Source organism: Cololabis saira, chromosome 5, assembly GCF_033807715.1.
Source record: "Cololabis saira isolate AMF1-May2022 chromosome 5, fColSai1.1, whole genome shotgun sequence".
Classification (NCBI taxonomy): domain Eukaryota; kingdom Metazoa; phylum Chordata; class Actinopteri; order Beloniformes; family Belonidae; genus Cololabis; species Cololabis saira.
Genome location: NC_084591.1, coordinates 16,846,172 through 16,862,997, shown reverse-complemented (window position 1 = coordinate 16,862,997; position 16,826 = coordinate 16,846,172). Strand labels below are relative to the sequence as shown.

Here is a 16,826-nt window from a genome sequence, read left to right as displayed (position 1 = left end):
CATTCACTCAACCAGCTGATTCTAATCAGCACAGCTCTTCAGCCAGGTAGATGAGCTAATTAGTGAACTCACCTGGTTTTAGTGAATGGACAGAACAAATATATGGCAGGACTTTTACTTTCTGAAGCCGGATTTGCCACCTCTGTATAAATCAGCATTGCACATTTAAACATTACCTAGTAGTCAATTCAACAAATCAAAAAATGCATAGGCTACAATATAAGTATTGAGCCTAACAAGAGACTAAGGAACCGTCATCAGAGTCAATCTTAAAGGACAACAAAACACACCAATAGTCACAGAATACAAAATACACTCACAGAAAAGGAAAAAAGTCGAGTTCTCCATTCAACTATTTTTCGTCATTAGATGGCAGAATATTCTTATTTTAACGATAAGAAGAAAAAAAAATTTCCGCGTCGACTGCATCGTCACATTAGCTTCCGGAAACGGAGTAAAACATTTTTATGACTAAGTTCGAGATAAAAGGATGTATAAACATTCTCAGATATATACCACATATTTTAATATGTAAAATTAGGAAATCTTATAATTTATGTATCAAGGAATATTTTTAACCACAAAATACATTTGTAGGTATTTTATTTTGAAGCCTGTAACCGGAAGTGTGTTTAGTTGTAAAACTAGACATAACTGTTAAACTGTTAAACGGCAACAACTTAAAACGAAATATATTATAAATCAACAATGTGGCTCTTTGTTTCATGCTGCAGCAACCAGGGAACTACGAAGCTGTTTGTAAGACGCAGTGTAAATGTAACTAACGTGTAACATAACTAACGTGTAACTAACGTAATGCAATTAACGGCAAAGAAACAGCGACCAATCAGGTGAAAGAACGAACTTCCGGTTGTTGGGGAGTATAAATATCTCCGCCCAACGGTTCCAGTCACAGTTGCCATAGAGACGCTTTAACGTCTGTCTGTGTAGCGAAACTTTTATCTACTTGCCTTTTTTCCACCTTAATACAGCAAACATGGTAAGTGTTTCTTAATTGTGAGGTTTATTTCGATTCAAAAGTTGAAACTTTCTCACCTCGTGTCAATTTCTTTGTTAAAATGCGTCATCAATTTTTCTTTGACATTGAGTCTGATAACGTAATGTAAAATTAAATTTCTCTGCTGTTAAACAGGGTTCGTGTTTGATACAGAAATGCTTTTATTTTCATGTATATGTGTATTTTTTTAAACCAACGCCCAAAAGGCTGAAGCCTAAATTTCAGTTTAGTCATGAGAACTTTACTACGGAAATGTATTACATTCACATGAGAAAAAACAAAATGCTCTGTTTTTCTGAATTAACGATATAACATTTTAATGGGAAAAAAAATCTGCTGTTTTTCCTCACTCGGCGAGACGCCTTCAAAATAAAAGCACTAAATATCTGTCTGCTTAAAACATAACAAATAAAAGCCTGGCTTTAAAGAACGTTAATGAGAAAACATAAAACACATTTATAGAAATACTCTACTCATTTTAAAGGCCATTTACATTATTAACTCATTAACGTTCTTTAAAGCCAGGCTTGTATTTTATCATGTTTTAAGCAGACAGCTATTTAGTGCTTTTATTTTGAAGGCCTCCCGCCGAGACTTTAATGGTTAAAGTTTAACGGTTAAAGTTTAACGTTAAAGTTTAACGGCAGTAGAAAGTGTGTCTTGATGCTAAAGTGAAGCCTAACTGACACAAAAAGCTCCTGCTGATAAAAAGGCACAAGGGTTGTTTTGTTTGCTACTCGAGCAGATCAGAATGGGCTTTCCGTCTGAACATCCGCAAAGTCCTGAGGTTTCTGGGCAAAGTCGACAAACTAATAACAATACCATCGATATAACTTAAAGACAAGAGTAATGTTTCAAACCAAAATAAAACTGGATTAAACTGGACAGGAACATGTTTGATCCATGAAATCGAGCTCTCAAGTGAATGAAGCTTCTTGCAAGTTTTGAGGAAAGACAGCAGATTTATTTTTTAATTAAAATGTTATATCGTTAATTCAGAAAAACGGCAATTTTTTAAAATGTATTTTTAATTGTATTATTTTTTTATATATGTGTGTGTGTGTGTGTATTTTTTTTTAGTTATTTAAATTTTTTGCGTATAATCTTTTAATTTAATATTTTTATTTTTATATAATGTATGTATATTTTTTCTTTTTATAGTAATTTAAATTTTTTGCATATAATCTTTTAGTCTAAAGTGTTTCTCTTGTCTTCTCCTGAAATTCCCAGCGTGAGTGTATCTCGGTGCACGTGGGCCAGGCCGGTGTTCAGATTGGAAATGCATGCTGGGAGCTTTACTGCCTGGAGCACGGCATCCAGCCGGACGGACAGACCCGAAGTGACAAGACAGTCGGCGGAGGAGACGACTCCTTCAACACCTTCTTCAGTGAAACTGGAGCTGGAAAACACGTGCCGAGAGCCGTCTTTGTGGACCTGGAGCCCACCGTCATCGGTGAGGATCAGTTCTGCTGCTTTTCAGTCTGAGCAGATCACATTTTAATGATTTGAAACTGCTGACCAGGGGGGAAAAGTAGGATAAAGTTCTTGTAGGAACTAACCACTCCCCACGGGCCCAACCTCAGACACAAATTCAATTTTACAATTTTAAAATGACTATTATTAAGACACAGAGCATAACTTATTGGAAAACATTTACAGAACAGAACAGAATTATTGTGAACAAATCTGAAGGATTGGTGGCCATCAATATGCATTGTCCCATCTAAATAATTATCTTTTGTTTTATTTTTTAATAATTGTGTGTGTGCGTGTGTGTGTGTGTGTGTGTGTGTGTTCTGAGACAGTAAAGTTTAACATTTTCAGGCCTTTGTCCCCCCCTCTCTTTCAGATGAGGTGCGGTCGGGGACCTACCGTCAGCTGTTCCACCCCGAGCAGCTGATCACTGGCAAGGAGGATGCTGCCAACAACTACGCCCGCGGACACTACACCATCGGGAAAGAAATCATAGACCTGGTTCTGGACCGGATCCGGAAACTGGTGAGTTCCCCTCAAGTGGTTTTCACCTCCAAGGCATCGACTGTTTCCTCACGGTTTTCTCTGTGGACAGGCGGACCAGTGCACCGGCCTGCAGGGCTTCCTGGTGTTCCACAGCTTCGGCGGGGGCACCGGCTCTGGTTTCACCTCCCTGCTGATGGAGCGTCTGTCCGTGGACTACGGCAAGAAGTCCAAGCTGGAGTTCTCCATCTACCCGGCCCCCCAGGTGTCCACGGCGGTGGTGGAGCCGTACAACTCCATCCTGACCACCCACACCACCCTGGAGCACTCCGACTGCTCCTTCATGGTGGACAACGAGGCCATCTACGACATCTGCCGCAGGAACCTGGACATCGAGCGTCCCACCTACACCAACCTGAACCGGCTCATCAGTCAGATCGTGTCCTCCATCACCGCCTCCCTCCGCTTCGCCGGCGCCCTCAACGTGGATCTGACGGAGTTCCAGACCAACCTGGTGCCGTATCCCCGGATCCACTTCCCTCTGGCCACCTACGCCCCCGTCATCTCGGCGGAGAAGGCCTACCACGAGCAGCTGACCGTAGCTGAGATCACCAACGCCTGCTTCGAGCCGGCCAACCAGATGGTGAAGTGCGACCCTCGCCACGGCAAGTACATGGCCTGCTGCCTGCTGTACCGCGGAGACGTGGTGCCCAAAGACGTCAACGCCGCCATAGCAACCATCAAAACCAAGCGCAGCATCCAGTTCGTGGACTGGTGCCCCACCGGCTTCAAGGTGGGCATCAACTACCAGCCCCCCACCGTGGTTCCCGGGGGAGACCTGGCCAAGGTGCAGAGGGCTTTGTGCATGCTGAGCAACACCACCGCCATCGCCGAGGCCTGGGCTCGGCTCAACCACAAGTTTGACCTGATGTACGCCAAGCGGGCCTTCGTCCACTGGTACGTGGGGGAGGGGATGGAGGAGGGGGAGTTCTCCGAGGCCCGGGAGGACATGGCGGCTCTGGAGAAGGATTACGAGGAGGTGGGAGTTGACAGCGTTGATGATGGAGGAGAGGAAGAGGCAGGGGAATATTAAGACGTAAGCGGCAGCGTCGGAAAGGAGGACGAAAGAGGAGAATTAGATCCTTGAACATCCGTCAGCCAGTTCTCAAGTTTTGTGTTCATGACGGAAATGCAGTTGATGTTTGTTTCTGTTCATGACAGAAATGCAGTTGATGTCTGTTTGTTTGAGTTTGGCATCTGAAATGTGTTAAATCTGGAATATCTAAATTAAAGTTAATTTGTCAATGTTTCACTTTTAAGTTCATTCAAGTGCTGAAATGCTATGCTATGCTATGCTTTCATAATAGCAGCTTTTAGGGGGGGGTCTGACACTTGACTCCACCCTCTCTGTAGGTTCTTAGATCAGTGTCATATTAAACAAAACTCACTTTAGTCCCCCTTCAAAATCTGAAATCAGTTAACCTTTCACTGATTTCTGCTGCAGATCTAACTGTAACTTTCACATTGGATTAATGACGGCAGAAATACACACTTTTGTGAAAAATTTACCATTTTATGAAGTGGGAATTTATTTTTTTTATTGGTGTTCACCTCGTCAGCGCAAACTCAAACTGTCCTGGAAAGGAGAACAAAGGTCAGATTAATTACACTTGGATGAACCCTCAGCAGCAGGTGATGAAGCTTTTTTTCCCCTGATGGAAGACACCAAGGATGGATTCTCAACATCTGACCCACCAGGAGTTTGTTCCTCGTTTCATCTTTGCTCAAGTAATTAACACAGATCATCCTTTTTCTATTAAAAAGGCACAATAGTTCTGGTCCAAATCCAGGGTCAACCATCGACTAAAACTGGACAAACCCCGGTGACGTCACTCAGGCTTTAAGAGTCCTTTTGAAGTCTGTTTTTCTCTTTGTCACTGAAGGTGCAATGTTGATAGAAACTGAGATCACCAAAATCTCAGATCATCTAAAAAATATGCAGGACGTGCAGACCTCTGAACCAGATCTAACAAGCCCACTTTAGCTCATTTACCGAGGATTAAATACTTAATCCAGACAAGAGTAACACACAAGAACATCCTCACAATCACAAGCTGTTTACAGCTTTTCCTGTGAAGCAGTCAGTGCAACAGACAAAGCACAAATATGCATGGATCAGTACTGAGTTAACTTCTCACTACAAGATTCTACACGGTACCAAAGTTGTTCATATTCATTATCACCCCAATACTGAAATGTGAAGTGCAATGGAGTGTAAAGTTTGACACAAAGTACTTGTCGGTGGGACCGCGCTCCTTGTAGCCCAAAGCAGATGCTCTGCACCTGAAACTGCCACTGGGAAGCAAACAAGAGTTCTCATCATTTGCATTCAGTTTTTTTTACCTTAAGACCTTCAGGTGTCGAAATGAGTGACAAACCCAAAGCATGAATTAAATCTTGTCCCATCAGAAAAAGTGGGCAATGTTTAGAAACCAAAAAGGAGTGATCCATCTCAACGCACCACATGACCAGTTGCAGAAACTGAATGAACAAACCGTCCACTGCTTTGGCTGCAGAGGACAATCCCCTCAACACGGAGTCTGTTGCCCCTGAATCTACTTAAAATGTTATAAAGCCAATAACACCAGTAATATTTGTGGGAGCTTATGGTAAGTGGAATATGACAATGGTGAATTCACAGTTGTAGTACCTTTTTTCATCCAGGAGAGGTCGCCAGAAAGCTTTGGAAGCAGATATTCATTGTATTATCAGTGCTGCGGCCCGGGTTTTCACCAGAACTAAGAAAGTGGACCACATCAGTCCAGTTCTGACTCCCTGTACCTCAGAGAATACAATAGACTTTAAAATGCTTCTGTTAGTCTATAAATCACTGAATGGTTTTAGGACCAAGATACATGAGAGACTTGCTGCTGCCATATCAACCATCCAGACCTGCTCCGTGTCCCCAGAACCAGAACCAAACATGGAGAAGCAGCTTTCAGCTTTTATGCTCCACAGATCTGGAACTAACTTGCAGGAATGCTGAACCCCTCAGTTCATTAAAATCAAGGTTAAAAACTAATGAGTTTACAGCTGGATTGACTGAATCATTTTAACTATTCTGGATGTAACTTTAAACTGTTAATTTTTAAAACATTTTTTTACTTTATATTTTATATCTCAGTTAATATTACTTGTTCTTTTGTATTGCACCAAATCACCACAACAAATTCCTTGTGGGTGTTTAAAAAACATTCTTTCTGATTCTGATTTTAGTACTCAGTTGTAACTCTGGTAAATGTCCAACTTTTCTTTACTCTGCGACTGCACTGTAACTTTTATTTTTCCTCCTCACTCTTCATATATTTATGTAAAACACATCTGATTATCTTGTTGCTGAAATGTTCTATAACAGGGGTCACCAACCCTGGTCGTCGAGGGCCGGTGTCCTGCATGTTTTAGATGTTTCCCTGCTTTAACACACCTGATTCTAATTAATCATCGTCACCAGCTTGTCATCCAGGGCTGCACAATTCTGTTAATGACACAGTCACTTGTATCATGGTGCACTGAAGCAGGGAAACATCTAAAACCTGCAGGGACACCGGCCCTCGAGGACCAGGGTTGGTGACCCCTGTTCTATAACCTTGCCTTATCAACGCTACTGAAAGTTTTTTCAATTTAATCTCTAAAATAGACGTTAAATTGTTAAATGCTCATATTATTGTTTTGTTTCCCGTACAGGTGAGCATAATCTTGAATTTAAAGCTTATTTTTTAACACGTACAGAAAGCCCCGTCAGAGACAGGGCATCAAAAAATTAATTGAAACTCTTATTGTTCCTCTCCACGGAAATCTTTAGTAAAAGGCGAAAGATTTATACGATCTGAAAAGAAACAAGAGTGTATAACGTAATTGGCTCAAAGTGTCCGACCCCATTCTCCGCCATAGTAAACTTACTTACGGTTCTCGCAGTATGTAACTACCGTATTTATTTTATTTATTAATTAGCGATTTTACACAATTTGACACAAAAACCAATTAAATATCGTGACACTAGTAATCCGATTAATTGAGGATAACAGATTTATATGAAGAATTATACCGCTCCACGCGTGATGCATTGTGGGAATATGATGACGTAAAACCCTCCAGAAAAGCAGCCCACGAATGTACAGAAAGGAAAGCCAATCTGTCCTTAACATGCAACTGAAAGGGGATTTCAATATAATTTCTGAATTAGATTTATGTGTTTTAAATGTATAACATGACTGAGTTAATTGCACAGCTAAACTTTCTTTCCCACGCCTCGTAGTTTTTTGTTACGTGTAACCATAGATATATATATAAAGGCTAGATGACTCAAGGCGGAGTCTCCAGCGCGTTTTATAATAGATCCATGCTCCAGCGTCGTTCACCGGCGGCCATCTTAGGTCGGGGGACCTTTGGTGCGCTATCGTTGTTGCTGTTGGAGGGTGAGTGGTCTGTACAGACAAAAATACTCATAACTTGCTGAAATCTTGACGGATTTACAAACGGCTTGGTTTATCATAAATGTCATTAACTTGGGTATGATTCGGGATGCTTGGACATGTTGAAATTGTATCTTTTCTTTTCGAAAAACGACTTAATCATGCAGCACATACTACAATAGTTGTGTATCACCAATAACGTTAACGTTACTTTCCCAAGTTATCAAGGGTGACCACAATAGAACATTTCAATTATTATACAGCTTCTACTGCAATAAAATTACCACTTTATGACAACCTATTGACAACCTGTTGTGAACTGATTGTAGCAGGTTTAGTGTCCTAAAAGTAACTTTAAGGATGCAAAACCTCAGCTCTCATTGATTATACTTTTAAGATCAGGGATGCAAACTTGTCAGCTTCAGGTTACGGCCCGCTTATTTCCCAAAATATGGTAATGAAATGAATCGTGAAAATATATACACATATGTTGTAATATATATATATATATATATATATATATATATATATATATATATATATATATACATACATACACATGTTATGATGTCATAATATAAATACATCATAATGTAATAATATATAAACATGTTATAATGTCATATAAATACATGTTATAAGATAATAATATATATATATGTTATAATGTAAATATAAATATTACTAAGAATACTATAGAAATATTGATTTAATATAAATACCATGTCATAGCTATCTGTTTCTTGTTATTTTCATATAAAAGTACGTTTGTCAATGTTTATAAGTATTCACAAGTATGCAGTGTCATAACTACATCTCTGACGTTCATAACAAACCAAACTGTTTGAAAATCTGTTGAAAATGGAGCAAGTTAAGGTTGTTTAAGTCAGGGGTGTCCAAAGTCCTGCATGTTTACATGTCTCCTTGCTTCAACACACCTGATTCTAATTACTGGTCGTCACCAGCTTGCCATCAAGGTCTGGACATCTGATTGGTTCTTTCCCCCCTGCCAAGCCTCTGGTCCTCTGACCAATCCGTTTCATTCAGACCGCAAAAAACAGATTGGTCAGAGTTTTTACAGGATAAAAGCTGTCAGAGAGGTCAGATGTTTTTCTTTCCTTTTTCTGAACACATTATTCACCGGCTACTCTCAGGATGGAAGGACCATTTCACCCAGTATAACAATAAATGTTTTTGAATACGATCACAGACTATACCTTTAATGACCTGCCTGGTTAAATAAAAGCCAATGACTGAATGAATATCAAATAAAGTGATAGAATTGCTTTTTTTTCTCTTTATCGTATAATGTTCACAATGTGTAATGCAATTCATGTCATGGGTAGTGTATTTTGATGGATCAAATACTCAACATCCCATATTATCCATTTTACATTGTGCAAGAAATGATTGGCGTGGTAATCAAACTTTGAAAATCGACTGTGCGCATGCGCAGAACCACAAAGTAGCATTTCTCGGCAGGTAGCAAAGATTGGCAGAACACCGGTCCCAAGCCCGGGTAAATGCAGAGGGAAGTGTCAGGAAGGCCAATTGGGTTAGAATACTGTTGGTCAAAGAAGGAGAAGATAGATGAACTGATATGATGATATAGCATAGTTTTCTATGCATTTCGGGGGTTTGACCCCCCAAAATTAAACACTGGTTTAAGTGTTCACTTTATTTTAATGAGCAGTATATATATCTCTCTCTACATGTGAAAAATAATTCACCTTATTTTATGACATTTAAAGTTATTTTATGAACTTTATATTGCAAAGTAAGCAAATCTATAAGTACATTTTTGTTTGTGTTTATTACACATACAACACTTCATTAGTATGTATAGTTTATAGTTTATTACGAAAATGGCATTAATCCTCTGTCTGAGTTTAGTTCAAATAATCAAAACTAACACTTAAAAAAAAATAACTTATTAATATTGAACAGTAGAATAAGTCCTTAGAAACGTATATTGAGAAAATAGCACCAATCCTATAAGAGTCAAGATTTGCCTTCATTAAATATCCAACCATTGTATCTATGATTAAACCTAACCTTTTTTTTATATTATACAAGTGAATAAGTCTCCTTAGAGACCGTCAGAAATTGCCTTTGCCTTGCCTTATATTTCAAGAATGAACTGAACTTTATATTGCTAAGTAGGCAAATCTATGAGTACTGCTTGTATTTAGTACACATACATACAGCACTTCATTAGTATGAAGTTCGTTTATTGTGAAAATGTCATTAATCTTTAATTAATTAATCATTAATCATTAATTAAAGGCAACCCTGGTCCTCGAGTGCCACTGTCCTGCATGTCGTAGAAAACTAATCAAAAATAACACTTCATAAATTGACTTATTAATATTGAACAGTAAAATAAGTCTCCTTAGAGACCGTCAAAAATTGCCGTCGCCGACTATATTTCAAGTCGTCTAGGCGGGGTATTGGGTAAAGTTTTCAACCAGCAATAATCACACCTCGGATAAACCTCATTGGTTACGATATTGCCACTGCGCAAAGCTGACGATGTTCTGCAAAGACTGCTGGGTCATTCAGGGACGTGGACCTTTTTGTTACGGTTTCAATGTGACACGCAAACATGCAGAGTACGTGATCTATCTAAGATTATTCCAGTGAGCAAATTATTGCATCCTTAAAAACATATACTTGCAGCTAGAATGTGTACCTGCAGGCATAAAAAGTAACACATTTATATTGTTCAAAACAGCAGTTTTTACACATATTAGTTTCATCAAAGACACCACTGTCAAGCAGCGTAATTTATTGTTACTCTGTGGATGTAAAACTGAACATGTAACATTGTAATTGATTACAAAAATGTCACAACATTGAAATTATCCAACATAATTTTCTACACGTTTTACACAAACCTATACGTGTTCAATTTACACGTGTAATGTCCTTTATTATCCAACAATTCACGATTAGGATCTGGCGCCCCCTGCTGTGATTCCAATTGCATTGCACTGTAAATATGATATTGCACGTCTTGTTTTTCTTTTCTTTTCTTTGCTGTACTTTTCATCAATTCCCTTTAATTGTCCTATGTTCAGCTCAACATTCTTTGTGACTTTTGGTGCGACTAATTGTTACACCATTTAGCATTAAATTGGGTGGAGTTTACACTAGGTGAGGGATGCAACGTTAAATAAATATATATATGGGATGTTGAGTATTTGATCCTTCAAAATACACGACCCATGACATGAATTGCATTACACTTTGTGAACATTATACGATAAAGAGAAAAAACAACAACAATTCTATGGCTTTATTTGATATTCATTCAGTCATTGGCCTTTATTTAACCAGGCAGGTAATTAAGAACATTCTTATTTACAATGACGGCCTGGCAAGCGACAAGGACCACTTGGGGGGAAAGGAAGTGGGCTAGGGAGTAAAACACAGTAAAATTGTAGCTCTACAAAGCTAGAAAACCATTAGGTAGCATTTTTTGGCAAAGCAGCAAAAATTGGCAGAACACCGGCTTGTGTGCACCCCTGTATATATAAGAAGATACACTGCTAAAAAAAATGAAGGGAACACAGACACAACACATCCCAGAACTGAATGAATGAAATATTCTTATTTAACACTTTGTTCTTTACTTTTTTGAAACTGCTGACAAGAAAAAATGATCAATGGAAATCAAATTTAGGTATGGATTTGGAGTCACACTCAAAATTAAAGTGTAAAAACACACTACAGGGTGATTCAAACATTGATAAATGTCAAAATGAGGCTCAGTAGTGTGTGTGGCCACCACGTGCCTGTGGAAATGGAGTGTGATCATTGAGTTGTTTAAGTGTAATAATTCACCTTGTTTTATGACATTGAAACTTATATTCTGAACTTTATATTGCTAAGTAGGCAAATCTAAGTACATTTCTGCTTGTATTTAGTACATATACATACAGCACTTCATTAGTATGAAGTTCGTTTATTGTGAAAATGGCATTAATCTTTAATTAATTAATGTTATGAATCTTTATTTCGGCTTGTACAGAACAAGATGAAAAGGAAAGAAAAAAAAAACATTTCTTTTGCCGAAAAGGTGTGGGCTGAAGCCGTAGCTTATAGTGCCTACCCTTTTTTCTTATGATCAGCAAAAATATGAGACATTAGCTTTTACTCAGTGGAAACAAACAATACATAAAGAAGAAAAAAATAAGTAAGACAAAATATAAAATTGACGTTTCACATCCTAGAATGTTTTTGATAGTATACTTTATAATTATAGTGTTTTATATTTATTTACAGTATTTTCTTTAAACAATTTCTTAAACTTGACGATATAACTACACATTTTTAGGTTGTTATTACAACTATTCCAAATTTCTCTAGCCTTAACTGATGTGCATTTCTTTTTAATATTGGTTCTTGCTGTCGTCATCTCAAACATGAGTTTCCCCCTCAGGTCATAGCGGGTTTCTTTTATCTGGAACAAATCCTGAATGCAGTTTGGAAGCAGTTTCTGCTGGGCTTTAAAGGCAAATAAAACCGTTTTCTGCTCTACTATATCATGGAATTTTAAGGTATTATATTTAATAAAAAGATTATTTGTTGGTTTATAATAGTCAGATCTATTAATTATCCTTAAAGCTCTTTTCTGTAATAGAAAAATAGGGTTTGTATTTGTTTTATAGGTGTTACCCCATATCTCCACACAATAAGTCATGTATGGAACTATGAGTGAGTTATACATTAAAAACTGTGCTCTTTGACAGAAAAAATAATTTGTTTTATTTAGGAATCATTAATCATTAATTAAAAGCAACCCTGATCCTCGAGTGCCACTGTCCTGCATGTCTTACAAAAATAATCAGAAATGACAATTTAAAAAAAGACTTATTAATATTGAACAGTAAAATAAGTCTCCTTAGAGACCGTCAAAAATTGCCGTCGCCGACTATATTTCAAGTCGTCTAGGCGGGGTATTGGGTAAAGTTTTCAACCAGCAATAATCACACCTCGGATAAACCTCATTGGTTACGATATTGCCACTGCGCAAAGCTGACGACGTTCTGCAAAGACTGCTGGGTCATTCAGGGACGTGGAACTTTTTGTTACGGTTTCAATGTGACACGCAAACATGCAGAGTACGTGATCTATCTAAGATTATTCCGTCTAAGAAAATAATTACATCGTTAAAAATGCCAATTACAAACAGAAAATGTACCTGCATACATGAAAAAAACATCTTTATTGTACGACTCAGCACTGTCTTTACAAGTAACCACGTCATCAGTTATTGTAACTCTTTGGATGTAACATGAACATGTAACTTTTTAATTGATTCCAATAAAGTTGCTAATGAGTACAAAATATTTTCCCCACATTTTACAAATAAAAAAACAAAACAACTATCTAAAGATCAACAATTTTAGTGAATTCAAATTAATCCCACATTTGAACGGAAATGACGTAACATCCTGTCCGTCGTCGTTTACGCTCCGCAAACTCGGGGATCACAGCCAGTTTTCTGTTTCATTTGAACATGTAGTAGTAGACTAAAAATCAGAGAACAGTGAAAACGTGAAATTGTATGGAAAGTGTCCCTCTTGGGGTGTTTTTGTTAATAAAATCAGATACCTGCCAGCTCACTAGTGACTAACTGTGCACTGTGCACTGCTGCATAGTGTGATGTTTCCTGCATGTGCAGATCAACATCAGCAGGCGGTGTAATTATTCCAGGGATTTGGGATAGATTTAAATCACTGTAAATATTGCAAGACAAAACATTTATTTAGTCCAAAACAGCCTCGACATGTCAAGATTTCAATTCCCACTGACTTCTCATTCATTTTTCATATCAATCAATCAATCAAATTTTATTTATATAGCACCTTTCATCCAGGTACATGAAATACAAGGTGCTTTGACATTTTGATTGAAAAATAAGCATAATAAACAAATAAATAAAAACTGTGAGACCAAAATAAAAAACTGTGAGACCAATGCACCCTGACTTACAATATAGAATATATAAAATGTATAAAAAGATAAAAGTTCAAGGATTAAGGCTAAAAAATAATCAGTCCACAACAATAAAAAAAAAAACATTATAAGAGATAGATAAATAAATAAAACAGATACCTTTAAAAAATGTTAAACAGAATAAGACTATAAAAATGTGATGCTACATAAAAGCCAGACCAAAGAGATGAGTTTTTAGTCTACGTTTAAAAATGTCCACATTTCCAGCTCCTCTCAGATCCTCCGGCTGTCTGTAATTCAATATCTCGTTACCTCGAATAAGATAAAATACATGCTCTTTAGGATTGTCACTGCGTTTCTAAGAGAATAGTCCTACTAATGCCGTACGAAAACTACACTTACATCCTTTAATATTATAGATTCCTATTAAACAAGTAGATCAGTCTCCTTAGAGACCGTCAAAAATTGCCATTGCCGACTATATTTCAAGTCGTCAAGGCGGGGTATTGGGTAAAGTTTTCAATTAGCAATAATCGCGCCTCGGATAAACCTCATAGGCTACGATACTGCCACTGCGCAAAGCTGACGCTTGCCTGGACAGGGAAGGGAAGTCATTTCACTACACGTGAACTCTACTTATGGTTCAAAGAATAAGGTTCGGAAAAAAATACAATCCGCTGCTCACACCTCTAATAATTAAATCCCAGAAATAAACTGGTCATTTTCTTTTGTCTTTTTATGTTTAAATTTAATTTAAGTTATCGCCATCACGCAATGCATTATGGGACTGATAGGCTTCATCCACTGCAGTCTATACACTACTTCCGGTTACAACACTGTAAAAACATATTTATTTTCATCGCCGTATAAGTAAAACTACCCCCTCATTATAAGTAAAGGTTCTAGTAAACCTTCAGCAAATGTCAGGTTTGTAAAGAACCGTTTCCTGTTTACCGATGGGGTTATAGCTGGAATATTACTGACGCACCAGCAGATGTCAGCATAGACAAGGGCAACCCTGCTCTTTAAATTAAATTAAATTAATTAAATTAAAAATAGCCTATCAGGGGTGTACAAAGTCTGTCCCCAGGGCCTACATCATTAACGTACATCTTAACAATTTTATAAGTGTGTACAATTATTACATATTCTTTTATGAAGAGCAAAACATTTTTTCTTAAGCATTGCAGTAATTACAATATTTTAAGTAACCTGCACATGCTTGAATTTCTGTCCCTAAAGTAAGTTCAAAATTCACCATTTTTTTTATTTATTTTTTAATATATAAAATTACTTTTAAATATATTGTAAGTAGTTGTCCTCTAACAGTTCAAGACTCACAATTAACAAATTTTAACTAAGAAATTATATTAAGATTTTCTAACCTGCTCGCTGGACATTTGTTTGTTGAAGAAGTCATGACATTCCTATTCCTATACCTGCAATGTTGAAAACATCGCATTCAAAATACAGAAAAACGTAATCCAATAAAATTCCTCGCACTGAATTAATGTCTACCTGGTAAGTGTCAATTAGAAAAAGAGACGCTGCTAACATCTACCTGCAATGATAAAAAAAACAATTAAGACAAAATGTCTGCTCTTTCTTTCTTTCTTTCTTTCTTTCTTTCTTTCTTTCTTTCTTTCTTTCTTTCTTTCTTTCTTTCTTTCTTTCTTTCTTTCTTTCTTTCTTTCTTTCTTTCTTTCTTTCTTTCTTTCTTTCTTTCTGTCTTTCTTTCTTTCTGCACAGCTCTCATCAAAAAATAAAATAAGTACAATAATACAGTCACTTCCCTGATGACAGATGGATTTGATTTGGGGATTCATTTTAAACATTTAATGTACCGGTATAAGCTTATTCTAAAAAGGATAGAATGAAGTACCCACACTAATTTAACCTTTGATTAGTGAAGAAAAGAAAAAAATATTTTAAACAGAACAGAGGATGCTAAAATTTGTTGTGTCCGACACTTTCTTTGCATTGCAATGAGGTCATAAACCCTTAGTAGAAATGTAAGCTTTGCACACTGCAAATACTGTATGTCATGAGTACAGCTTCAGTAATTTCCCTGTGTGGATATTAGAAGCCTTTCACTTGTTGTGAAGCTTCAGGGGGATAATACGGTTGCTTTTGGGTGCTCAGCAGATAAGCATTGGTGTGCCAGGTGTTAAAACCGCCAGAGCTGACACATTAGACAGGGATTTGCTTCTGCCAGAATGTCAGGCCAATGAGGCTCATAAAGGTAGGCTTGGATCACTGTCAGGGACAGGTAAGTATGCAGATAAGGGGATTACACCATGTTTGCTCCAGGTAATCTCAAATGAATCCTGCCAGCCTCTGTTTCATCCTAACCTGGAATGCAAAAATGTTCTCTTTTCTCAGCCCAAGAAACACATTAAATGAACAAAGTTCAGTTCACAAAATGATCCTTTTAACCAAGCTTAAAACAAATTGAGGGCAAATTTAGTTATGGTCATTTAATAACTTTGACAGTAATAATCTCCTGTAATTCTCTTAGGAACCTGTTTCGTTTTCTGAGTGAGTACATTCCCTTTCATAAGCAGCTCTGGCCTTTCAAGCGCTCTGTGTGTGTTTTATAATCACTGGTCTTTTACTGTTTGGTGGTCTCTCAATATAAGGCTTAGATCTAACCTGTTGTACAAATAAGTCTTTGTAAGAGTAGTTTAAAGTCTCTTTGTAGCTGTGGTTCTTCCTGATGGCAGGCAGAGTGATGAAAATAGAGTGTAACAGATGGCTTAGCTGTTTCTGCCATTCAGCGCAGGCTGGTCGGTACCATGCCATCCAAAAGAAACTCAGTGGAGAGCACATAGGCTTCCACATCCCGCGGTTATTTTTCTCCATAAACTATCAATCACTGGCTTCAAAAAACGCACAAGGGGGGAAATACTCAACTCATCATCTAACCGATCTTACACCTTGTACATTATTTCATACTTGTTAAAGCAATGCAGTGTTTTGGTAGGGGGACACGAGAAGCTGCCAGTTGAAACCAAGGACAGTGTGCCAACTAGGCTCATCCAGCTTGCCAGAGAGAGCAGTTTTCCTCCTTGTAATCGCACACTCACAGACTTTTTCAAGGACATACCGCCTCTCTGAATTTCTGATCAGCAACTCAAATGGATGGTGAGCAGGTGTTCTTGTGTTTTTCTGTAGCTGGACACGCAGCAGGCCATTGTGTAATCTTGTCTACATCACATCAGAGCTGGTTAAAAAGATTTACGGGTGCTGTAAATCCCTGTTTCTCTCTTGTAGTGGGGCCACCTGGACAATACAGGATGAGCTGGGTGACTGTGATTAGATTGTCTAAAGGGCTGAGAGAGGAAAACAGTGGCATTTTTCTTGGATAAAGCAACAGCTGAGCTCGTATAAATGGACATCTGATAAGAGAAGACACA

At 37.8% G+C, this 16,826-nt stretch overlaps 1 protein-coding gene and 4 non-coding genes across 5 annotated transcripts; 1 reads left to right on the top strand and 4 right to left on the bottom strand.

The window, feature by feature from the left end:
• Window positions 1-956: 956 nt before the first annotated feature.
• LOC133443822 (tubulin alpha-1B chain-like) lies at window positions 957-4,114 on the top strand. The gene is made up of 4 exons (XM_061721088.1): window positions 957-1,000; window positions 2,249-2,471; window positions 2,868-3,016; window positions 3,087-4,114. The coding sequence occupies exons 1-4, from the start codon at window positions 998-1,000 to the stop codon at window positions 4,065-4,067; spliced, it is 1,356 nt and encodes a 451-aa protein (XP_061577072.1). The 5' UTR covers window positions 957-997; the 3' UTR covers window positions 4,068-4,114.
• A 2,651-nt stretch (window positions 4,115-6,765) lies between these two features.
• On the bottom strand, window positions 6,766-6,880 carry LOC133444936 (U5 spliceosomal RNA). The gene has a single exon (XR_009782755.1). It is a non-coding gene; the product is annotated as a U5 spliceosomal RNA (small nuclear RNA).
• Window positions 6,881-9,833: 2,953 nt separating this feature from the next.
• On the bottom strand, window positions 9,834-9,974 carry LOC133444932 (U4 spliceosomal RNA). Its single transcript, XR_009782753.1, has one exon. It is a non-coding gene; the product is annotated as a U4 spliceosomal RNA (small nuclear RNA).
• Window positions 9,975-12,347: 2,373 nt separating this feature from the next.
• LOC133444931 (U4 spliceosomal RNA) lies at window positions 12,348-12,488 on the bottom strand. The gene has a single exon (XR_009782752.1). It is a non-coding gene; the product is annotated as a U4 spliceosomal RNA (small nuclear RNA).
• Window positions 12,489-13,853: 1,365 nt separating this feature from the next.
• LOC133444928 (U4 spliceosomal RNA) lies at window positions 13,854-13,994 on the bottom strand. Its single transcript, XR_009782749.1, has one exon. It is a non-coding gene; the product is annotated as a U4 spliceosomal RNA (small nuclear RNA).
• Window positions 13,995-16,826: the final 2,832 nt, after the last annotated feature.